Source organism: Lepidochelys olivacea (assembly GCF_965140295.1).
Source record: "Lepidochelys olivacea isolate rLepOli2 genome assembly, chromosome: 14".
Classification (NCBI taxonomy): domain Eukaryota; kingdom Metazoa; phylum Chordata; order Testudines; family Cheloniidae; genus Lepidochelys; species Lepidochelys olivacea.
Window position 1 is genome coordinate 41,255,664 of NC_140424.1, and position 24,879 is coordinate 41,280,542.

The following is a 24,879-nucleotide window of genomic DNA, read 5'->3' on the forward strand; positions in this document are numbered from 1 at the left end:
AAGGACTGTTCTGGCAAATGAAAATTTGCCCCATGAAGCCTTCAGCAAATCTGAGCTACTAATCTAATATCCAAGTACAGTAACTCCTTGCTTAATGTTGTAGTTATGTTCCTGAAAAATGCAACTTTAAGCGAAACGATGTTAAGCTAATTCAATTTCCCCATAAGAATTAATGTAAATGGGGAGGGGGGGGCTTAGGTTCCAGGGAAAATTTGTTCACCAGACAAAAGACTGTATTTTATATAATATATATCTATATATATATCTATATGTATATATATACACACACACACACACAAAGTATATGTTTTAAACAAACCATTTAATATTATGCACAGCAACGATGATTGTGAAGCTTGGTTGAGGTGGTGAAGTTAGAGGGTGGAAGGGGGTGGGATATTTCCCAGGGAATGCCTTACTGCTAAATGATGAACTAGCACTCAGCTGAGCCCTCAAGGGTTAACACATTGTTAATGTAGCCTCTCACTCTACAAGGCAGCACAAGTGGAGGAAAGAGACACAGCATGGCAGACAGAGACACACACTGTGTGTGAGAGATGAGCATTGCCCCTTTAAGTACACTGACCCAACCCTAAGTACATTGCCTTTTTAAGTAGATCAGCAAGTTGAGACAGCAACTGCTGCCAGCAAGCTCCCTCTGTCCTGAGCCCTGTTGTGTCCCTGCCCCAGCTGTGTAGAGATGTGGTAAGCGGGGGGCAAGAACAGGGGGGAGGGGGACAACCTGACATTTGCCCCCCTCTTCCCCAACCCCCTCCCCCCCCCCAGCAAGCAGGAGGCTTCCGGGAGCAGCTCCAAGGCCGAGGGCAGGAGCAGCACATGGCAGTGTGGGGAGGGACAGCTGAACTCCAGGTAATTGATAGCCTGCAGGACGGCTGCCACACAGGGAACTTAGGGGAGCGGGGAGCTGATGGGGGGCTGCTGGTCCACCCTGGTTCCAAGCCCCCACCAGCTCGCTCCAACGGGCTGCTCTTTCTGCAAGCAGTGGACAAAGTAGGCAGCTGCCGAACAACTTTATAAGGGAGCCTTGAGCCACTTTAAACGACCATGTTCCCTAATTAATCAGCAATGAAACAACGTTAACCGGAACGACTTTAAGGGAGGAGTTACTGTATGTGACCAAAAGGTCTTCGGGAACAGAGAAAAAGCCACAATGCAGGGCGAGTTACAACACACTTTCATATTCAGAAAGTGAAGTTCCAGAGAATCTGAAGACTCAAAATCCAGACAATAAGTGAACCCATTTTCTTCTAAAGGGGCTAAACCTGCTTGACTTCTCACCTCATGACCACGTGACCACGACCACAGTTGGTCATGTTAGTTACAAAAGTTTTTGCATCATCTTAATAGACCAAAACCTCACAAACCAGCTTCCCGTCTACAAATGATCTGGACTAGCCCAGACAAAAACTGGAAGCAATTTTACCAAGAAAGGCAAATGGGGATATAAGATCAGAAAGGTCAAAATGTGCTTTGAGGTTCATTTGGATTCCCTTCCAGGTCTGTGACCCTTCTTTCTCCAGCCCTCAGGGATCTGACTTAGGATCATAGACATCAAAACTGTGATTCCAAGGCATGGAGAGCCAGGGACAGGGTGGTAAATGACACCGTCGGAGGTGGAGGGGTAGAACGGGGACAGGATAAAACTCTCCATTGCTGGGACAGAGGCTGCTCTGTTGAGAGTGGAGTGTGACGGTGCTGGGGGAAGGAGGGAATCCCTCAGTCTCACCCTATCACCCTGAAATAGCACAGAAGCTAAAACACCACATTTCACTGTCCCTGCTCCCATTCTTTAAACATGTTTTTTAATTCTGGCCCATAAGGGAGAAAATGTACGAACACTAAATGCTTTTCAGTAGGGCCTGGAGTAATGTGAGACTATCTGGGAATGAGACAATCCAGCCCCACAGGGGAAACTCAGGGACTAATGATCACTGCTAATGAGGGAGGGCGAGGGGGAGAGATCCGAAGAGATAAAATGCTCCAGGTGAGTTTGTCACACTGTCTGGAGTGGTTCACAACTGGGCATGCCGACCTCCAGGCAGACTGGCAGAAAACCGGGCAGACACCCCCCCAAGCTGCTGGTTCATCCTGTAATTAGATTTCACCAAGCCAGTGACAAATGTGAACTCCTGGATCACTATCCCAGTCTTACCCTAGACTCACAGACAGTCCCCTTAGACTCTCCAGTCTGTCTTGCCACTCAGAGAAACTGGACTTTGTGATGAAAGGTCACTTACACCAAAAATCACATCACGTCGCTCCCAGTCCCAAGAGACTAGGCACTTACCCCAGAGCAATTGGTATCCTAGATCTTACACCAAAGACAACGCTGGTAGCCAGTTCTATAGTAAATTAAGTAAAGGATCATTAGTTAAGAAAAGGAAGTGAGAGTTATGGAGAGGTTAAAGCAGGTAAGATGCATGCCCAGGTGAGTCACACTTTGTTACTCCAAAGGGTGGCAGTGATGTAATAAACTGCCAGTTTCCCAAAAGTCTTTTCAGAGCATCCAGATTATCCCTTGGGGTCTCAGCTTTGTATCTGATACACTTCCCTGTAAGAGTCCAAACAGTCCAGAGATCCAGGATCTTTCTTTAAATCCATACTTATAGCTTCTTCTCACAAAAAACAGGCTGACAGGGTCACTACCCACGTTGGCTCTTCCTCTGATGACAGAGAGCGAGGAACGCATTTTGAGTCTTTGACCTCCGGTCATAACACACAATGCCCACTTGCGTTGAAATTAGCTTTTTTCTGTTTAAGTTCATTTGCATTCCACAAGGCTTCTTCCGCATTTGATGGGTTATTTCGTTACAGGGGTATACGCAATGCAAAATATTCACTACTACATTATAACAAGATATAGTTAAGTGAAAACAATGCAAGTAACATCCCATTGCTTTTCATGAAGTTTAAACACCAAATACACTCTTATACATTTAACCATCTCTTTAATCTAGCCTAATACACAAGTGAATTGGCCTAGGGCTCTGGCAGGAGCTGGCATCTGGTCGGCCAGTGTCACACAGTTTACACCACAAAATCTGGTGCAGGGTCATAGAGATACTCTGGCTGATCCCGATCACATTTTCTACCATAGACAGACGCTCAGAAGCTGATGCTGCGGAGGCAGATGTGGGATCTCGAGGCCTTCCACAAAAGGCCCTGTGGGAATCAGCCCCTCTCAACGGCGCTGTCTGAATGCAGAAGGGGCAGGGGGAAGGGGCAGAGGAGGCTTGTGAGGAGAGGCACCTCTCTACCCCTGTGCTCTCCCTCGCCCCTTATCCATGAAACCCAAACACTCAATACCCCAGCACCCAGCTCCCCCTGCTTCCCAGCTCCACCAGCCCCAACCATTCAATCCCCAGTTTCCTACCCCAGAATCCATCACCCTGGTCCCTCAATATTTGATCCCCCAGAACCCAGCGCCTTGGGGGATTTGGGGAGGGGAGGCGTTACCAGCCCCCAGGGGAGTGAACAGCTCCAGGTAAGTGGGAGAGCCCAGCCCAGGGGCTGGTGGAAGATGGGGGGTGGGGACAGCTGTCTAGAGTGAAGGTAGGGCCTGGCCCAAGTGTCCTTCTCCTCATCGCCATGGCAGGTGGATCCCGTCTGGGAGGGGAAAGGAGGGGGGGGAACTTCAGCCAGGCAGGGGGAGTGTCTGGAGGAGTTTCTCTCTCTCCCTTCCCCCACGTGTGGCCCATCAGCTCAGCAGCCAAGGCTGCAGCAGGGAGGAGGGGCTGATGGGAGCTTCTCCTCTGCCTGGGGTTTGCTTAGACCAGGCAGAGCCAGAAGGTCACTGACCAGCTGATGCTCAGCTGCTGCTGGATCCTCACCCCAGCAATGGGCTGCTGGATCCTTGGAAGCCAAACGTCCCTGATGTGTGTGGGAAATGAGGAAATGGGTTGGTCTCCATGGCCAGCCCCAGTCAGGGCACTCAGAGAATTTCCTGGCTGTGTGGGGGCGTCTCTGATGTCCCACATGGTGTTAGCTCCTCTCGGAGCATTTTCCACACTGAGAACATCTCAGCGGTTTCTTCCCTGTGCGGATTCGCGGATGTCTGATACTCTGGGAGCACCAAATGAAGCTTCCCCCATGTTTAAGGTCGCTCCGTTTTGTGGATCACTGATGTGTGAGCTAGGATTGAATCTTTTTCCGCAATCAAGCTGTTCCTGGGGTCTCCCACACCTTTGTGAGTTCTTAGATGTTTAGTAAGGTACGAGCTCTTCCTGAAACTTTTCCCACAGGCCAGACATTTATGAGGTTTATAGCCCGTGTGGATTCTCTGATGTATAATAAGGTTCGATCTCTGAATGAAACTGTTCCCACAGTCCAAGCACTTATGGGGTCTCTCGCCTGTGTGGATTGCCTGATGCCTGATAAGGGATGATCTGTTGGTGAAACATTTCCCACAATCCAAGCACCCATGGGGTCTTTCTCCTGTGTGGACTGCCTGATGTCTAATAAGGGTTGATCTCTGAATGAAACGTTTCCCACATTCCAAGCACTCATGGGGTCTCTCTCCTGTGTGGATTGCCTGATGTCTAAGGAGGGCTGATCTGTGCGTGAAACTTTTCCCACAGTCCAAGCAGTTATGGGGTCTCTCTCCTGTGTGGATTCTCTGATGTATAACAAGGGCTGATCGCTGGGTGAAACTTTTCCCACAGTCCAAGCATTTATTGGGTCTCTCTCCAGTGTGGATTGTCTGATGGGTACTAAGGGATGACTTCTGACTGAAACATTTCCCACAATCATGGCATTTATAAGGTCTCTCTCCTGTGTGCATTCTCCGATGTTTAGTAAGGTAGGAGTTGTTCTTGAAGCTTTTCCCACAGTCCAAGCATACGTAGGGCTTCTCTCCTGTGTGAATTCTCTGATGCACAATCAGGTCAGAACTGAGAACAAAACTTTTCCCACAGAGGAGGCATTTATAGGGACTGTCTCCCGTGTGGATTGTCCGATGTTTAGTGAGGTAGGAGTTGTTCTTGAAACTTTTCCCACAGTCCAAACATTTATAGGGCTTCTCTCCTGTGTGGATTGTCTGATGGGAAATAAGGTTTGTTCTCTGAATGAAACTTTTCCCACAGTGGAGGCATTTATGAGGTTTATTCCCAGTATGAATTCTCAGATGTCGAAGAAGGTGTGAGCGCTGAATGAAACTTTTCCCACAGTCGAGGCATTTATAGGGTCTCTCTCCTGTGTGGATTGTTTGATGTGTACTCAGGGCTGATCTCTGTGTGAAACTTTTCCCACAGTCCAAGCACTTATGGGGTTTCTCTCCTGTGTGGGTTTTCTGATGCATAATAAGGGTGGTCTTCTGACTGAAGCAGTTCCCACACTCGAGGCATTTATAAGGTCTGTCTCCCATGTGGATTCTCCGATGTTTAGTAAGATTTGAGCTGTTACTGAAGGTTTTCCCACACTCCAAGCACTTATGGGGTCTCTCTCCCATGTGGGTTGCCTGATGTGTAATAAGTGCTGACGTCCAATTAAAACATTTGCCACACTTGAGGCATTGATAGCGTCTCTCTCCTGTGTCGATTCTCCCATGGGTATTAAAGTCTGAGCTGTTATGGATTGTTTGATGTGTAACAAACTGTGATCTCAGAATGAATCCTTTCCCACACTGCAGGCAGTGGTAGGGTTTCTCTTCCTTGGGATTTGTCTGCTGGGCTGTGGGATCCTTGTCTCCTCCCCCACATATAATAGATTCATCCACTTTTTTCCTTGGGTGGTTTCCCAGCAGCCTCTCTGACCTGTGCCAATTTCCCCAGGCTTCTCCCTGTTCCAAGCACTGGGAAAAATTCCCTTCAGATCTTCCCACAAAGGTCCCTTGTGATTCCACTTCCCTAGGAACATCCTCATGATGATTCCCCTCCTCGTTCTCACTCCCTCGCTCATCACCTGCTGGGAGAGAGACAATCCAGAAAGGAGTCATTGTGCTGGGGAGAAAGAGGAATAGCACAGAGGGAAAACCCAACATGCTAATGCTGTGAAGACTGAGCAATTGGATTCTGCCTCCACTTCCCAGCCAAACACTCACAGGGAAGAAAAGTTGGGAAGTAAACTCCTGCAGCTAACAGGATGGGTAGCAAGTCATGAGCGATATCTGCTGACTACAGCCCTGCCCTGGGTGAGATGAGGAAGAACTGGGGGCACTCACTCACACCACATTTTGGGATGCTCAGCTTTTTCCTTTATTCCCCAGATGGTTTCTGTGTCAGTCCTCACCTGTGCGGGTGCCTCTCAGGATCTCTCTTTCCTTGCAGGACTGGAGATCTGGGACCCACGGCTCCTCCCCTCGTTCCAGCTGGGCGATCAGCTCAGGTTTGGGAATGGGAAATCCTGCATAGGGGGTGAAATCAGACCAGATCAGGGTGCACAGAGGATTGAGAGAGCATCTGACACAATGCATCCGATGAAGCGAGCTGTAGCTCACGAAAGCTTATGCTCAAATAAATTGGTTAGTCTCTAAGGTGCCACAAGTCCTCCTTTTCTTTTTCTGACACAAAGGGCATTCCATGAGCTGAACCTGTGTCTGTGATGGGGGATCATGCAATTCAAGAGGACGGGAACATGGTCACAGAACCCCCTTGGGAGAGGCAGATGTCTGGGGAGGTGAGGAGAATTGTCATGCCCTCACTAGGAGTTTCCAGGATCTGTGCACTCTGTGGGCCTTGCTGATACACACAGAGCTCTAATGTTAAATCCATTCCTATTTCTAAACCTGCAGAGCATTCCCCATGGCTGGAGCTATTCCCAAGGAGGGAGGTGACCAGGGATTCTGTGGGGAAATGAGAAACAATATAGATAGGACAATACATGGCTTCTGCCCCTTTGAAAGCTGGAGGGGTGGTGATGGTTTAGCATGTCCATTAAGTTAGTCCCATTGGAGAGGGCACGGAGATGCAAGTTTCTCTCACACAGCAGCTGTGCATTATGGAGCCCATTCCCCTCCGATCTAACTGACCAGGGAAGAACCTGTCTAGATTCAGATATGCAGACCCTGCATCTTCTAATAACTGAGAGGACAGGAAACCCTTACCGAGCGAGGTCACCGTCTCATAGTTCTCCTGCATGACGTCCCTGTAGAGGGCTCTCTGAGCGGGGTCCAGCAGAGCCCCCTGCCCCTGCGTGAAATACACAGCCACCTCCTCGAAGGTCACCGGCATCTGAAACAACAAAGGCCAGAGACAGAATCTCACCCCAGGTCTCAGACCAGCCAGACACCTTGTTCCCCCCGCACATGGAGCAGGGCAGGGTCTTCTCATTTACCACACGCCTGCCAGACACAGGCTGATACAGGAAGCAGAGCTCTGAGCCGGGGACAGGAACTCCAAAAGCTTCCCTTTGTATTTCACAGCAGCCTCTTCCAAGTTGGTTTAGGCTCCAGCACTGGGAGTCTGGTCAGTTTTCGCAGCCCTGCCCAGGGTGGCATTTCCTGGTTTAGAAATGGGGGAATGTTCCCCCCCGCCAATGGGCCTGTTCAGAAAATCAGGTCCCGGGTTGAACATATCATGGCAGGTTTATGACACCCTGTCCCCTCCCTGCCTCACCCTGTGTGTTTCCTGCCCCTCCTCATCTGCAGCACCCCTCCCCGCTGCAGCTCCCTGAAAATCCCCTACCTGAGCTGGCTCCATCACAGCCATTTCTCTTCCTCGTCTCCCGGAAGACAGGACAATCTGGAGCGAAATGTAGATGTGATTCTTTAGCCTGTTGGGGCGAGAGGTGCGATGGGGGAGGTTTCAGAAGGGGCTTGAGTCCATGTCACAGCCTGATTCCACCCAGGCTCTCTCCCTGGAGACAGACTCTCCGGACTTTGCCATGCTGGGAAGAAACCCAGTTAGTTTACTACCACCCAGGCAAGGCCCCTCCCAGCAGAACTAACCCCACCAGGACATCATTAAACCCTCCTCATAAGAGCATCTCTGAGCAGAATGTTGGGAAAAGAGCAGAATCAAAGGAGCCATTTTGGGGATCCCCCTGACATTGGCCCAGAGGGCAGCGCATCCCCCCAGCACTCGTCTGGGACAGGAAGTGGCTTTTGCTCTGTCAGCTCCTCACCTTGTTTCCAGGAGAGTCAGTCTGCCCAGGGTGTGCAGGGAATGGATCTGGGCAGGGCTGGGAGCTGGGAACCTCCCTCCCCACTTACTGTTCCTGCTGCCCCTTCCAGTCTGTTCACTCTCTGTTTCTATCACCTTCCCTCTGCCGTGGAGAACTGACTACTGTCCTGTTCCCGTGGGCATTTGCTCAGGGGTTTGAGCATTGGCCTGCTAAACCCAGGGTTGTGAGTTCAATCCTTGAGGGGGCCATTTGGGGATCTGGGGCAAAAATTGGGGATTGGTTCTGCTTTGAGCAAGGGGTTGGACTAGATGACCTCCTGAGGTCCCTTCCAAGCCTGATATTCTATGATTCTATAGTGAACAAACATTTAATGCACACAAAACACTGTGAAGGGTGTAATGCTTTCTAGACAGTCTTGGGAATACCTTGTAAACACAAGCCATTAGGCAGAAAGTCTGTCTTTGTCCCTTGGTCTACACTAGGAGTTGAGGTCGAATTTAGCAGCGTTAAATCAATTTAACCCTGCACCCGTCCTCACGACAAAGCCCTTTTTTTCCGACTTAAAGGGCTCTTAAAATCGATTTCCTTACTCCACCCCCGACAAGGGGATTAGTGCTGAAATTGGCCTTGCCGGGTCGAATTTGGGGTACTGTGGACACAATTAGACAGTATTGGCCTCCAGGAGCTATCCCAGAGTGCTCCATTGTGACCGTTCTGGACAGCACTCTCAACTCAGATGCACTGGCCAGGTAGACAGGAAAAGGCCAGTGAACTTTTGAATTTCAATTTCCTGTTTGGCCAGCGTGGCAAGCTGCAGGTGAGTGCAGAGCTCATCAGCAGAGGTGACCATGATGGAGTCCCAGAATCGCAAAAGAGCTCCAGCATGGACGGAACGGGAGGTACGGGATCTGATCGCTGTATGGGGAGAGGAATCCGTGCTGTCAGAACTACGTTCCAGTTTTTGAAATGCCAAAACCTTTGTCAACATCTCCCAGGGCATGAAGGACAGAGGCCATAACAGGGACCCGAAGCAGTGCCACTTGAGACTTAAGGAGCTGAGGCAAGCCTACCAGAAAACCAGAGACGCGAACGGCCGCTCCGGGTCAGAGCCCCAAACATGCCGCTTCTATGATGAGCTGTGTGCCATTTTAGGGGGTTCAGCCACCACTACCCCAGCCGTGTTGTTTGACTCCTTCAATGGAGATGGAGGCAACACGGAAGCAAGTTTTGGGGACGAGGAAGATGATGATGATGAGGTTGTAGATAGCTCACAGCAAGCAAGCGGAGAAACCGGTTTTCCCGACAGCCAGGAACTGTTTCTCACCCTGGACCTGGAGCCAGTACCCCCCGAACCCACCCAAGGCTGCCTCCCGGACCTGCCAGGTAGAGAAGGGACCTCTGGTGAGTGTACCTTTTAAAATACTATACATGGTTTAAAAGCAAGCATGTTTAATGATTAATTTGCCCTGGCATTCGCTGCTCTCCTGGATGTACTCCTAAAGCCTTTGCAAAAGGTTTCTGGGGAGGGCAGCCTTATTCTGTCCACCATGGTAGGACACTTTACCACTCCAGGCCAGTAGCATGTACTCGGGAATCATTGTAGAACAAAGCATTGCAGTGTATGTTTGCTGGTGTTCAAACAACATCCGTTCTTTATCTCTCTGTGTTATCCTCAGGAGAGTGATATCATTCATGGTCACCGGGTTGAAATAGGGTGCTTTTCTTAAGGGGACATTCAGAGGTGCCCGTTCCTGCTGGGCTGTTTGCCTGTAGCTGAACAGAAATGTTCCTTGCTGTCAGCCATGGGGAGGGGGGAGAGATGAGGGGCTAGCCACGCGGTGGGGGGAGGCAAAATGTGACCTTGGAATGAAAGCGCATGTGCTATGTATGTAATGTTAACAGCAAGGTTTACCGTGAAAGAGTGTACCCATTGTTCTATAAAATGTGTCTTTTTAAATACCACTGTCCCTTTTTTTTTCTCCACCAGCTGCATGTGTTTCAAGGATCACAGGATCTTCTCCTTCCCAGAGGCTAGCGAAGACTAGAAGGTGAAAAAAATGCACTCGCGATGAAATGTTCTCTGAGCTCATGCTGTCCCCCCACACTGACAGAGCACAGACGAATGCGTGGAGGCAGACAATGTCAGAGTGCAGGAAAGCACAAAATGACCGGGAGGATAGGTGGCGGGCTGAAGAGAGGGCTGAAGCTGAAAGGTGGCGGCAGCGTGATGAGAGGAGGCAGGATGCTGAGGCTACTGGAGGATCAAACTAATATGCTCCAGCATATGGTTGAGCTGCAGGAAAGGCAGCTGGAGCACAGACGGCTGCTATAGCCTCTGTGTAACCAACCGTCTCCTCCCCAAGTTCCATAGCCTCCTCACCCAGATGCACAAGAACGCGGTGGGGGGGCCTCTGGCCACCCAGCCACTCCACCCCAGAGGATTGCCCAAGCACAGAAGGCTGGCATTCAATACGTTTTAAAGTTTTAAACTTTCAAAGTGCTGTGTGGCCTTGTCCTTCCCTCCTCCACCATCTCTCCTGGGCTACCTTGGCAGTTATCCCCTATTTGTGTGATGAATTAATAAAGAATGCATAAATGTGAAGCAACAATGACTTTATTGCCTCTGCAAACAGTGATTGAAGGGAGGAGGGGAGGGTGGTTAGCTTACAGGGAAGTAGAGTGAACCGAGGAGGGGTGGGGGGTTTCCATCAAGGAGAAACAAACAGAACTTTCACACTGTAGCCTGACCAGTCATGAAACTGGTTTTCAAAGGTTCTCTGATGCGCACCGCGCCCTCCTGTGCTCTTCTAACTGCCCTGGTGTCTGGCTGTGCGTAACCAGCGGCCAGGCAATTTGCCTCAACCTCCCACCCCGCCATAAACGTCTCCCCCTTACTCTCACAGATATTGTGGAGCACACAGCAAGCAGTAATAGCAGTGGGAATATTGGTTTCGCTGAGGTCTAAGCGAGTCAGTAAACTGCGCCAGCGCGCCTTTAAACATCCAAATGCACATTCTACCACCATTCTGCACTTGCTCAGCCTGTAGTTGAACAGCTCCTGACTACTGTCCAGGCTGCCTGTGTATGGCTTCAGGAGCCATGGCATTAAGGGGTAGGCTGGGTCCCCAAGGATAACTATAGGTATTTCAACATCCCCAAAGGTTATTTTCTGGTCTGGGAATAAAGTCCCTTCCTGCAGCTTTGGAAACAGACCAGAGTTCCTGAAGATGCGAGCGTCATGTACCTTTCCCGACCATCCCACGTTGATGTTGGTGAAACGTCCCTTGTGATCCACCAGTGCTTGCAGCACTGTTGAAAAGTACCCCTTGCAGTTTATGTACTCGCTGGCTTGGTGCTCCGGTGCCAAGATAGGGATATGGGTTCCGTCTAGGGCCCCACCACAGTTAGGGAATCCCATTGCAGCAAAGCCATCCACTATGACCTGCACATTTCCCAGGGTCACTACCCTTGATATCAGCAGATCTTTGATTGCGTTGGCTACTTGCATCACAGCAGCCCCCACAGTAGATTTGCCCACTCCAAATTGATTCCCGACTGACTGGTAGCTGTCTGGCGTTGCAAGCTTCCACAGGGCTATTGCCACTCGCTTCTCAACTGTGAGGGCTGCTCTCATCTTGGTATTCTTGCGCCTCAGGGCAGGGGAAAGCAAGTCACAAAGTTCCATGAAAGTGCCCTTACGCATGCGAAGTTTCGCAGCCACTGGGAATCGTCCCAGACCTGCAACACTATGCGGTCCCACCAGTCTGTGCTTGTTTCCTGAGCCCAGAATTGGCATTCCACCGCATGACCCTGCCCCATTAGCATCATGATGCCCGCATTGCCAGGGCCCGTGCTTTGAGAGAAGTCTGTGTCCATGTCCTCATCACTCTCATCACAGCACTGACGTCGCCTACTCGTCCGGTTTTGCTTTTCCAGGTTCCGGTGCTGCATATACTGCTGGATAATGCGTGTGGTGTTTAATGTGCTCCTAACTGCCAAAGTGATCTGACGGGCTCCATGCTTGCCGTGGTATGGCGTCTGCGCAGAAAAAAGGCGCGAAACGATTGTCTACCATTGCCCTGACAGAGGGAGGGGCGACTGATGATATGGCTTATAGGGTTGGCTGACAGGGAATTAAAATCAACAAAGGGGTGGCTTTGCGAGAAACAGAATGGCCCCCTCAAGGATAGAACTCAAAACCTCAAGGATAGAACTCAAAACTGGGTTTAGCAGGCCGTTGATTTCACGGAGGGAGGGAGGAGAAAATGAATACAAAACAAATCTGGTCTATTTCTTGTTTTGAGACAAGCCGTCAAGAACACTGTCCCCGATACTGTCATGGCTAACCTGGTAGCTGAACTTTGTGACTTTGTCCTTACCCATAACTACTTCACATTTGGGGACAATGTATACCTTCATATCAGCGGCACTGCTATGGGTACCCGCATGGCCCCACAGTATGCCAACATTTTTATGGCTGATTTAGAACAACGCTTCCTCAGCTCTCGTCCCCTAAAGCCCCTACTCTACTTGCGCTATATTGAAGACATCTTCATCATCTGGACCCATGGAAAAGAAGCCCTTGAGGAATTCCACCATGATTTCAACAATTTCCATCCCACCACCAACCTCAGCCTGGTCCAGTCCACACAAGAGATCCACTTCCTGGACACTACAGTGCTAATAAACAATGGTCACATAAACACCACCCTATACCGGAAACCTACTGACCGCTATTCCTACCTGCATGCCTCCAGCTTTCACCCTGACCACACCACACGATCCATCGTCTACAGCCAAGCTCTGCGATACAACCGCATTTGCTCCAACCCCTCAGACAGAGACAAACACCTATAAGATCTCTGTCAAGCTTTCTTACAACTACAATACCCACCTGCAGAAGTAAAGAAACAGATTGATAGAGCCAGAAGAGTTCCCAGAAGTTACCTACTACAGGACAGGCCTAACAAAGAAAATAACAGAACGCCGCTAGCCGTCACCTTCAGCCCCCAACTAAAACCCCTCCAACACATTATTAAGGATCTACAACCTATCCTAAAGGATGACCCAACACTCTCACAAATCTTGGGAGACAGGCCAGTCCTTGCCTACAGACAGCCCCGCAACCTGAAGCAAATACTCACCAACAACCACATACCACACAACAGAACCACTAACCCAGGAACTTATCCTTGCAACAAAGCCCGTTGCCAATTGTGCCCACATATCTATTCAGGGGACACCATCACAGGGCCTAATAACATCAGCCACACTATCAGAGGCTCGTTCACCTGCACATCCACCAATATGATATATGCCATCATGTGCCAGCAATGCCCCTCTGCCATATACATTGGTCAAACTGGACAGTCTCTACGTAAAAGAATAAATGGACACAAATCAGATGTCAAGAATTATAACATTCATAAACCAGTCGGAGAACACTTCAATCTCTCTGGTCACGCAATCACAGACATGAAGGTCGTTATCTTAAAACAAAAAAACTTCAAATCCAGACTCCAGCGAGAAACTGCTGAATTGGAATTCATTTGCAAATTGGATACTATTAATTTAGGCTTAAATAGAGACTGGGAGTGGCTAAGTCATTATGCAAGGTAGCCTGTTTCCTCTTGTTTTTTCCTACCCCCCCCCCCCCCAGATGTTCTGGTTTAACTTGGATTTAAACTTGAAGAGTGGTCAGTTTGGATGAGCTATTACCAGCAGGAGAGTGAGTTTGTGTGTGTATGGGGGTGAGATGGGGGGGATGTGAGAAAACCTGGATTTGTGCAGGAAATAGCCCAACTTGATTGTCATGCACATTGTGTAAAGAGTTGTCACTTTGGATGGGCTATCACCAGCAGGAGAGTGAATTTGTGTGGGGGGGTGGAGGGTGAGAAAACCTGGATTTGTGCTGGAAATGGCCCACCTGATGATCACTTTAGATAAGCTATTACCAGCAGGACAGTGGGGTGGGAGTAGGTATTGTTTCATATTCTCTGTGTATATATAAAGCCTGCTGCAGTTTCCACGATATGCATCTGAGGAAGTGAGCTGTAGCTCACGAAAGCTTATGCTCTAATAAATTGGTTAGTCTCTAAGGTGCCACAAGTACTCCTTTTCTTTTTGCGAATACAGACTAACACGGCTGTTACTCTGAAAATTCATCTATCTTTGTACATCTTGCTGGCAGCAGACTGTGCAGTACGACCGCTAGCCATCGTCATCTCCTGGGTGCTCGGGAGAAGACAGTGCAGTATGACTGCTGGCCATCGTCTTCTGCTGGCTGGAGGTTAAAAGACAGTGCACTACCGGTAGGACTGAATCGCCATGAAACGAAACTTAAAAAGGGAAATGACCTGGCTGAGTCACTCCCATGTTTACCCAGGCGCCTCTGACCTCATCGAGGTCGGTTAAAAGAGCACCCAGGAATACGTCGATGACGGCTACCAGTCAAACTGCACTGTCTGCTGCCAAAGGCAATAAACTGCTGCTGTGTAGCAATGCAGTACCGCATCTGCCAGCACCCAGGAGACATACGGTGACGGTGAGCTGAGCGGGCTCCATGCTTGCCGTGGTATGGCGTCTGCACAGGTAACTCAAGAAAAAAGGCGCAAAACGATTGTCTGCCCTTGCTTTCACGGAGGGAAGGGGGGCCTGACGATATGTAACCAGAATCTCCCGCGACAATGTTTTAGCCCCATCAGGCACTGGGATTTCTACCCAGAATTCAAATGGGTGGTGGAGACTGCAGAAACCGTGGGATAGCTACCCACAGTGCAACACTCCAGAAGTCGATGGTTGCCTCGGTACTGTGGACACACTCTGCCGATGACATGCACTTAGAGCATTTGTGTGGACACACACACAATCGACTGTATAAAACCGCTTTCTACAAAACCGACTTCTATAAATTCGACCTAATTTTGTAGTGTAGACATACCCTTAGACTGACTTATCCCCCTACTGTCACTGTAACACATATCTGCAGGTCTGTACTTTGGCACACTTATGTTAACAAGTTCCTCTCTGATCTTATTTCCCAGCTATTTCCTCAGGCCTTTTCCTCACTGCGAAAGTCAAACTGCCTTATCCTCGCTGTGTTTTTACCTCAGCATCGCTCCTGCTCCTTAGTTACCCCAAAGCAAAGAACAAAAACCACCTCTCTCAGCAGTGACGGACAGGCCTCTGGGCTAGACTCACGAAGGGACTGAGGTGTTGTGATGCTGAGTGTCGCGATGCCTAACTGTTAGACACCTAGGAAGTCACGGGAACATCACTGCGATCCACAAAGCGGAGTTAGGTGCCTAGGCTTCCTATACAGTGAATAGGGAGAGATGGGTGCCTTAGAATGGCATCCGAAAAAGCCAGCCCACTAGGCAAGGAGTCGCCTAAGTCAGTGGTCCCCAGACTTTTCAGGGTGATGGCCCGCTCATTACTCCTGTCTGGGCCCCAACCCTCTCGGGAGCCAGAGCCGGGCCGTGGCTCGTGGGGGGCGGGAGGGGGAACCAGGACGGGGTAAGGGAGCTGAGGCTGGGGCCGGGAACGGAGCTGGGAGCCACGGTTGGTGGCGGGGACATGGCTGGGTGGCGCTCCCTCCCTGACCGCTGTGGGGCTGGCCTGGCTCCAGCCACGGAGCGGGGCGCACCCCACAGTTTGGGGACCACTGGCCTAAGCTAACCAACTGGAGATACTGACCACAGGGCCATGTTCTAAACCCTGCCCATCTCCTGGAGTTTGGTACCTAAGTCCCCACTGCAGGGAGGTGCCCTGCTCCTGGAGTCCGGCGGCTCAAGCACCTAAGCCGTTCCTTGTTAGAACAAGCTAGAGCAGGCGCCTCCTAAAACAGCCAGAGGAGAAGGGTGCCACCTTATCACTTTTAACCCAGTGGTTACCACACTCGCCTGAGATGTCGGAGACCCCTCCTCAAAGCCTTCCTCTCTCTCTGAGGCAGGAATTGAACCTGGGTCTCTCACATCCCAGGCAAGTGCACTAACCATTGGGCTAGAAGTTGGATAACAACCCCAGGGCCTCCTTTTCCAGCCAGATTTTGAATGGGACCCAATCCAGCCAGTGGGCCTGTGAGCACACTTATCGGATTGTGTCCTGAAGGCAAGAGAGAGATTCACCTGCCTGTCCTCTCCCTTGTTCCTGAATCACTCTGGGGCTTCGGCAGGAAACAGGCATCCAGATGCCCACAGGAAGGCAGCAGGGCTCATGCTCATTGGCAGAAACTAAGGCTCCTTAGGGAAATTCTACCTTGAAAGTATAGGTTTTGGGGCTCGTCAGGAGTTTTGTATCTCTCACTGGATCCTAAACTGGGACTTAAATACCTAAACTCAGACCTCTGAGCTTCGCCGGGGTGGGTGTGGGTGCGTTGGGTGCCTGTGTACCATTGTGAATCTACCCCTAAGTCTCTATAACGTGACCACAAGTAGCGTAGCCACCTGGCTTCATCAGATCTGAAGAATATGGTGCCTCATTCCTCTCAAAACACTGCTCAGCGCTGTCAGCAAACCCATCCCACCCAGCATTCATGCATGCTCCTGCACTGAGCAGTCGCTGATATCCCAGGGCTGTTCTAAGCAGATATATTTAGAACATTTTCCCAACCCTTGCCTTAACCTCTGATTGCCTCCCTTATCAGGTGAAAAAACAGGGAGTGGCCACGCCAGGTGGTTTGCCGACAACGAAAACAGCCGACACAGCTTCAGAAACAAACACAGCGCATGTCTAGTAACTGCAGCCGTACCCTATTTGTGGATGCTTCTGAGCCAGATTAGCCCCGTGCTCTGCATATGTGCCGAGACACATCACAATGTTTGATGTGAGCTGAAAATACTTTTGCTATGCCTGGCTGGGGGCGTCCTCACACCTTGATGAATACCACAGTCGTGGGCTTACTAATCTGGCCATCATAGCGTAAGAGGGGTAACAGACTTGGAAGTGATATGTGGATCAACTGGTTCACTGCCATGGGACAAAAGTGCCCCCACTTTGTCTATATTGCTTATAAAGGGGATCACTGTACAGTCAGGCCAACAACCTCTGTGGGCACAGCAGGATCCATGACACTATCCGGCTTCCATTCTCCTGCTCATGAAAGATGTCCTGTCCTTTGCAGGAGCGAGAGGAGGAGCGAGATCACCTTGAATTTCAGCCTTAATGAAATTCTGCCAGGCCAAAACTGACACCTGTGAAATAGCCTAATGGCTTTTCTACAGAGCGCAACACTCAGGGAAGATGAGCTGAGCGCCCCACGGCTTCGCTCCTTCTCTGCAATCTTCTGTGATTGCCCTGACTGCCACTGTCAAAATTAAGGCCACCTTACTTCTTAATGAGAACATCTGTAAGTTATTTGCATTAACTTCACACCTGCAGTGTCACACCAGGTAGACAAGCCATGAATAAGTAAAAGGAAAGGAACAAGGGAAATTGGGGAGGGGGGGCACTAATTCCTTTAGTTTTAAATGCTTTAACTGGTTTTCCAGGACACCCACACAAATGGGTGCAGACATTCAGATGCAACCCCTGCCAAAGGAGCAGGAATAGTAGCCATACAATCCGTATCAGAGTTTTTAGCCCGCAAACCCATTTAACGTCACAGTCAACATTATAGTCACTGTATCTGCAGTGCTAAGACAATGGGTGTTTTTAACTAACATGCTTTAGCTATCCCACTGCAAAAACATAATGGAGGAAAGGCCCTTTGGTTTCACCAAAAGGCAAACTAAGTGAGGTCAGCACTATTCCCGCCACCTGAGGAGAAAGAGGATAATTTTTTTAAAAAGTGAAAAAGTCTTTGATATAGGCAGTACAAATCAGTAAACGTGTCAGAATGAAGAACATCCCTGAAACGTATCATAACAAACTAGGTAACACACATACAAGGCTATGAAATTAAAACAGACAATTGGAAGCCTAAAGAAATCAGTAGAAAAACTGCCTTTTATATCTGCAATAAATGAAGTCATAGAAGAGTAAAGTGTGTACTTCAGTGTGTGCAGGATGGAGGGTTACTCACAGAAATTTTCAGTTAGAAAAGGGGAGAAATCACGTTACTGGAAGTGCAAAATGGCATCAAATGGTACAGGATTGTACAACCACTTTAGATATATGGGTCCTTTGGGAGAACTAACAGCAAAAGTATGAATGCACCCTAAAGGCACGGACAGGCAAACAAAAAGAATAAAAAATGCATTTAATTTTTTCTTTATCTTATGACTTTTGGGGGTATAACATGAGTTTTCAGTTCTTGTGATTCTCAATCCATCTCGGGGTTGTATGTTTAGTAAAAAATATAGTGGAAATTTCCTTTGGAGAAGGATTTTATACAAATGCCCTAAGGGTCAGATTTTTAAGAGGATTTAGGTGCCTTGTAGGATTTTTAAAAGGATCTAGTGGCTGTCAACTTTTCAAATTCTGGCCTTCCATGAACATTAGAGAACCAAGTTCTTTCTACACACAAGCTGTGACATGTGAAAAAGCACAATGGAAAATAACAGTGGATTAAGGCAATCCCCATTGGTGGATCAAAGGAAACTGAAGCAGTTTTCAGAGTGGTAGCCATGTTAGTCTGTATCAGCAAAAAGAACGAGGAGTCCTTGTGGCACCAGACAAACACCTACAAAATCTCTATCAAGCATTCTTACAACTACAGTACCCACCTGCTGCAGTGAAGAAACAGGTTGACAGAGCCAGAAGAGTACCCAGAAGTCACCTACTACACGACAGGCCTAACAAAGAAAATAACAGAACGCCACTAGCCGTCACCTTCAGCCCCCAACTAAAACCTCTCCAGTGCAACATCAAGGATCTACAACCTATCCTGAAGGACGATCCCGCACTCTCACAGATCTTGGGAGACAGGCTAGTCCTTGCTTACAGACAGCCCCCCAACCTGAAGCAAATACTCACCAGCAACCACACAACAGAACCACTAACCCAGGAAACTATCCTTGCAACAAAGCCCGTTGCCAACTGTGTCCACATACCTATTCAGAGGACACCATCATAGGACCTAATCACATCGGCCACACTATCAGAGGCTCGTTCACCTGCACATCCACCAATGTGATATGTGCCAGCAATGCCCCTCTGCCACGGACATTGGACAAACCAGACAGTCTCTACATAAAAGAATAAATGGACACAAATCAGACGTCAAGAATTATAACATTCAAAAACCAGTCGGAGAACACTTCAATCTCTCTGGTCACTCGATTACAGACCTAAAAGTCACAATATTACAACAAAAAACCTTCAAAAACAGACTCCAACGAGAAACCGCTGAATTGGAATTAATTTGCAAACTGGACACCATTAAATTAGGCTTGAATAAAGATGGGGAGTGGATGGGTCATTACACAAAGTAAAACTATTTCCCCATGCTTATTTTTCCCCCCTACTGCTACTCACACCTTCTTGTCAACTGTTGGAAATGGGCCATCCTGTTTATCACTACAAAAGGTTTTTTTTCTCCTGCTGATAGTAGCTCACCTTAACTGATCACTCTCGTTATAGTGTGTATGGCAACACCCATTTTTTCATGTTCTCTGTGTGTGTGTATATATCTATCTTCCTACTGTATTTTCCACATCATGCATCCAATGAAGTGGGTTTTAGCCCACGAAAGCTTATGCTCAAATAAATTGGTTAGTCTCTAAGGTGCCACAAGTCCTCCTCATTCTTTTTGCTGAAGCAGTTTTGACACCAGCCCAGGAAATCAGTCAGCCTCAAACTCAAAAGATCCCAAAGAGTGAGCTTTATCAAAAACAGAAAAAAAGAACAAAAATTTAGAAAGGAAAACTGCCAGTTACAAGACTGCAATACAAACAGGAAATGTTACACTAGAAACGCTGTGAAATCTCGTTGCTCAAGCTGCTAGCAATTATTAGTATTTCCCATGATTATTTGCTATTAAAAATACAAATTAAATAGCACAATAACATCCATCGGCACAATGTTCACGACGTTAATGATGAAGTGCTTAGAGGAATAAAAATAACATTTTAAAATAATTTAAAGGAGTGAAACTTTATCTACAGCAGATTACAAGAAAAGGAGTCAAAATCAGGGAATAGGAAAAGTAGAGAAGACAATGAGGCCCCACCTCCTGGAGTCACCTGATTAGATCAGCACTTTGCTTTTCATAAATAAAATAACTAATTACATAAAACCACCCTGGAGCAAGTTTAGAGCCCTCACGTTTGCAGCGGAAAACTTGAAACCGAGACCCAACCATAACTGGTGCAGCAAGATCTGCCTGAGTCTGCAGAGAGACTAAGACCACAGAGGGCAGAACTGCCCCATGCAACCTAATAGAGCATTAACTCCAAGAACCACTGTGCTGGGGTCCTGTTTCCAACCCCAGGCAGAGAAGGAGAAGCCCCCATTACCTCTCCTCCCACTGCAGCCCTGGCTGCTGAGCTGATGGGCCACAGGTTGGGGAAGGGAGAGAGAAACGCCTCCAGCAGTTCCATCTGCCTGGCTGAAGTTCCCCCCTCTCCCTTCCCCTCCCAGATGGGATCCCCCTTCTTTAGAGATGAGGAGAAGGGCACTTGCGTCAGACCTCACCTTCACTCTATACACCTGTCCCCACCCCACATCTTCCACCAGCCCCTAGGCTGGGCTCCCCCAATTACCTGGAGCTGTTCCCTGCAGGGGGAGTGTCCCTGGGGGCTGGTAACTCCTCCCCTCCCCAAATCCCCCAGGGCGCTGCGCTCTGAGGGATTAAATGCTAAGGGACCAGGAGGGAGGATGTTGGGCAGAGAATGGCGGGATTGAATGGGTGGGGCTGGTGGAGCTGGGAATCAGAAGGAGCAGGGTGCTGGGGCTATTGAACATTTGGGGATCATAAATAAGACCCTTATCACTCAACCCCTCTGGCCTTTCTCCCTGTCCCCTCTGCATTCAGACAGCACTGCTGAGAGGGACTAATTCCCACAGTGCCTTTTGTGAGAGGCCCAGAGGCCTGGGGGATCCTACCTCTGCTTCAGCAGGAAACTGGGTTTGTCCCGACTGAGAAAAGTGGTTGGGTTAACTCGCACATTTCCCCCTGACCCTCCACCACTTTTCCTAGTCCAGATCGACCCTGAACATCTCATTTAGTCTGCTCTGGCCCCCACCCCCTTTAGCAGAGTGAATGTTAGAGCTGCTAAGTTTCCCCTTTGGGGTAGATTGTCTCATCCCTGATTATTGTCCCGTTGAGTTGGGGATGTGCTGAAAAACATTTATTTTCTCTGCCCTTTCTCATTCGTATAAACGGAATAAAACAGAGTCTAAAAGAGCTTGAGCAGGGAGAGTAAAAAGCTCAATTTCAACCTCTGGTTTATTTGAGCATGATGGGGGTGAGGCCAAGAGATTTCTTCCTTCTGCCTCAGTATCAGGGTCTGCCTTTGACACCATGGTGTCTGTCCCAGCGTTGGAGCGTTCATCCGCTCCCCGTTCTATCCCTACCACTCCCAGACTGTTCGTATTCCACAGCGTTCTCCGCTCACCACGCTTAGGAACCACACTCTGATTTCTTGGATCCTAAAGCAGACTCTCAAGGGCCGGGAACGAAACGGGACCTGGAGAGGGAATGTAATGAATCCCACCGCGGGGGTGATCTTCCTGAGGATAAATCCCAGTTGCCATCTATTGGTAAAAGTAGCTGTGGGCTTCTGTCTGCCATGCGCAGACTATTTGCTGATGGGAAGGATGCTAGTTTAGCTTTCTTTCTCTGCGATGATGCTAAAACTTTCGTCAATAACAGAGCCAAATAACGAGAGAGATAGGAAATATCCTGTGAATGTCGGGAGAAGCCCTCCTTAAATCAGTGGTTCTCAACCAGGGGTACACTTACCCCTGGGGGTACACAGACGTCTTGCAGGGGGTACATCACCTCATCTAGATATTTGCCTAGTTTTACAACAGGCTCCATGAAAAGCACTAGCGAAGTCAAGACAAACTAAAATTTCAGACAGACAATGACCTGTTTATACCGCTCTATAGACGACACACTGAAATGTAAGAACAATATTTATATTTCAGTTGATTTCTTTTATAATTATATGGTAAAAATGAGACAGGAAGCAATTTTTCAGTAATAGTGTCTGTGACACTTTTGTATTTTTACATCTGATTTTGTAAGCAAGTTATTATTAACCTGGGGGTAGGCAAGACAAATCAGACTCCTGCCAGGGGTACAGTGGTTGGGAAAGGTTGAGAGTCACTGCTTTACATTACAAAGGATGACATGCAAATTCGTGAAGCGTTCCATATTTTTTCCCTTCGTTTGACCCTTTGATCGCACTCCTGTCCCTGTTATTTCATTAGTTGTCCCCCGGATTTATTTGGTATCCAGGTCCTGTGGATCCCCCTCTTAGGCTGGGGGGGGATCCTTTAGCAGTGGACGGGCTTCGCCCGCCCACTTCCCGGATCCCAATTACAAAGGACTCTGAATGACACCATCAGCGGACTTAGAGGTGGGGGACGTATTCCTCCATTCCTGAGAGGCAGAGGCTGAGCAGAGCTGAGCAGGAAGGTGGGGATGTCTACAGGCCTAGCCAGCTCTGACGCCAGACTGATCTGGATTGCTGAGTCCAGAGGAAGATGAGGAGCCTGACACAGCCCAGTGGCTCGCCCCATCCCCAGTGGCCATAGCATGGGCTGGGGACAATGGGGACTGTGCCAGGGATGTCCCCCAGGGGAATCAAAGCCAAGCTGGGACAGGAGCTGCTGACCCTAAAGTCACCCTCCTCTCTGGCTCCCGTTCACCCGAGCTCCCTGCGTTTTCTGTGCCTGCTTTTGTGACGGGATCCCAGCGTCTCACATGGATTAGTGACATTTTTTCTCCCAGCTTTAAAAGGTCGCTCTGTGTCTGGTGCCTGCAGGAACCGGGACCAACAATGGGCTGGGCTGGGGCTGAAATGTGGGGTGCTGGGCTCTGAGCATTGGGTGGAAGAAGGGTGGGGATTGCTTTTCTTTCTTCCTTTGAAATAATAAAGCAGAACTGAGTTTCTCAATGCCTCCCCCCCCCAGCCTTTTGTCTCGAATATCGATTAAACAGGGTCTTTAAAGGAGTCGGAGGCCATCTTGGAAGACACTTTGCAGTGTTATTTCTGCAACACTGAGCCCAGACTGCAGATTGCAAAACTGGGTGGGGGGAGGAGGTTGGTTTCGGGCTCTTTTCTAGCTCTGTGGGGATAATCCATCATCTGCAGGGCCAATCCCCTCTGTCATTTCCCATTCCCCTGCCTCTGGTCCAGGAAGAGTCAATCTGCCTAGGATACACCATAAAGAGGAAGGGAGAGGGGCCCTATGCCCATGGCCTTTAAGGACACAGCCCTGGGAAGCAGGAGCTAAAATCCTGCAAAAGGGGGGCAGGAAAAGCCCCTCTGCGTCCCCCTCCCTCGTTTTGCAATCACTGCACCTGGCTCTCCCCAATCTGGTGGGACTTTTATCCCCTCTCCGGGTTTCCCCCTCTGCTCTGTCTGGCAGTGCCTGTACCCGGCTCCTACCCCCAGTCCTTCATTTGGACTGTGGGCCTCTCTCCTTCCCCAAGCTGTTGCAGCCCCCCCGTGCATTCAGTTTGGCCCCTGCCCAGATTCTGTCCCTCCGCCCCCCAGGAACAGCCGGGAGCTGCTTGTCAGCCCAAGGGGGACCAGGGCGGTGCCAGCAGATCTCACTGAGCAGCAGCCTCCGTTCCCACCAGCGCGGCCAGGGGCTGGGAGCACAAAGCACCAGATTGGGAGGGGCAGCGGGTGACCCCGGCTCCCACCCCCGTCTGCCCCCCGCGTCTGTGTCCCAGCCCCCGGCCCGGCCCGACCGGGCTCCCCCCGCCCCGCACACGCCGGGGGCTGGCGGCAGCTTTCCCGGGCCCGGGGCAGGGAATCGCAGCCGGCTCCGCGGGGAGCAGCCTGGGGCCAAACCCACCCCCTGCAGCCCAGTGGGAGGGCGGGTCTCTCTTACCTTCCCTCCGAGCGGGTCCCCCCGGGGCAGGGGCCGGGAAGGGGCCCTGGCCGGGCTGGGGGCTCTGCCCTGGGAGAGGCTCCCGGGGAGCAGCGGGCAGGGCCCGGCTGGAGGTTCCCCTCTCGCGGCTGCAGCCCGGGCTCCGGGCTCCCAGCACCAGCCGCCGGGGCTCGGGGATCTCGCCGGGAGCCAGAGTCCCCGCAGCGGCTGCGAGTCACTTCCTGGGCCGGGCCTGAGCCCAGCGATCGCTCCCCGCAGAGCCGCCCCCCAGCCGCTCCTGGGTCCTAGCGATAAACCGACAGCTCTGCAGCCCCCTGCCCCAGACCCTGCCTCTACCAGTCTAGACAAGGGCAGCTTCTCTGAGCCCCCTCACACACACACGTACGCAAACTGGACCCTAAATTGCCAGTGCCTTAATCCAGCCCTGGCTGCACGGGATCCCTCCAGGGTTGGGGGTCTGGCAGGGAGGGGAGTTGATTCAGTAGCTGTTGTGTCTGGTCCCTGCTCCATCTGTCTCCGTTTTTTGGCCTAAGTCACAAGCTGCTGCTGCCTTCTCCTTTAGGATCTGGGAGCCCGAACGGAGCAGCTGCTGCTCCCCCAGCAGGGTGGGCCAGTGCAGGGGGGAGGGCACCTTTATTAAAGCCCCCTCTGTGCCCAGCTCATGTATGATTCTTGCCAACTCTCCCCCATAGCTATAAGGGAAGGTGATTCTGGCTCCTGCAGCAGGAGCAGTAGCTGGGAGACCCCCAATGAGATCCAGTGACACAGATTGGTACAAATCGCTTCCGGCTGCTGCAGGGCTTCTAGCTGCTCCTCAAACACCCCCTCCCCCCATTTAATTAGTTCTGT

General features: G+C 50.0%; 1 protein-coding gene across 1 annotated transcript; it reads right to left on the reverse strand.

Annotated features, from left to right (window-relative positions):
* Positions 1–303: 303 nt before the first annotated feature.
* LOC311530825 (uncharacterized protein) lies at positions 304–24,257 on the reverse strand. Its single transcript, XM_084647768.1, has 5 exons — positions 24,031–24,257; positions 7,641–7,728; positions 7,061–7,187; positions 6,247–6,360; positions 304–5,922 (listed from the first exon to the last, which is right to left on the reverse strand). Exons 2-5 carry the CDS (start codon positions 7,662–7,664, stop codon positions 4,115–4,117), a joined length of 2,073 nt encoding a protein of 690 aa, XP_084503894.1. The 5' UTR covers positions 7,665–7,728; positions 24,031–24,257; the 3' UTR covers positions 304–4,114.
* Positions 24,258–24,879: the final 622 nt, after the last annotated feature.

Bases quoted from the DNA above. Each gene is read 5' to 3' on its own strand.
- LOC311530825 (XM_084647768.1), bottom strand. From the start codon at position 7,664: ATGGCTGTGATGGAGCCAGCTCAG. The intron at 7,188-7,640 runs GTAGGGGATTTT...TTGTTGTTTCAG, and splicing joins CTGTGATGGAGCCAGCTCAG to ATGCCGGTGACCTTCGAGGA. The intron at 5,923-6,246 runs GTGAGGACTGAC...TCTCTCTCCCAG, and splicing joins CCTGAGAGGCACCCGCACAG to CAGGTGATGAGCGAGGGAGT.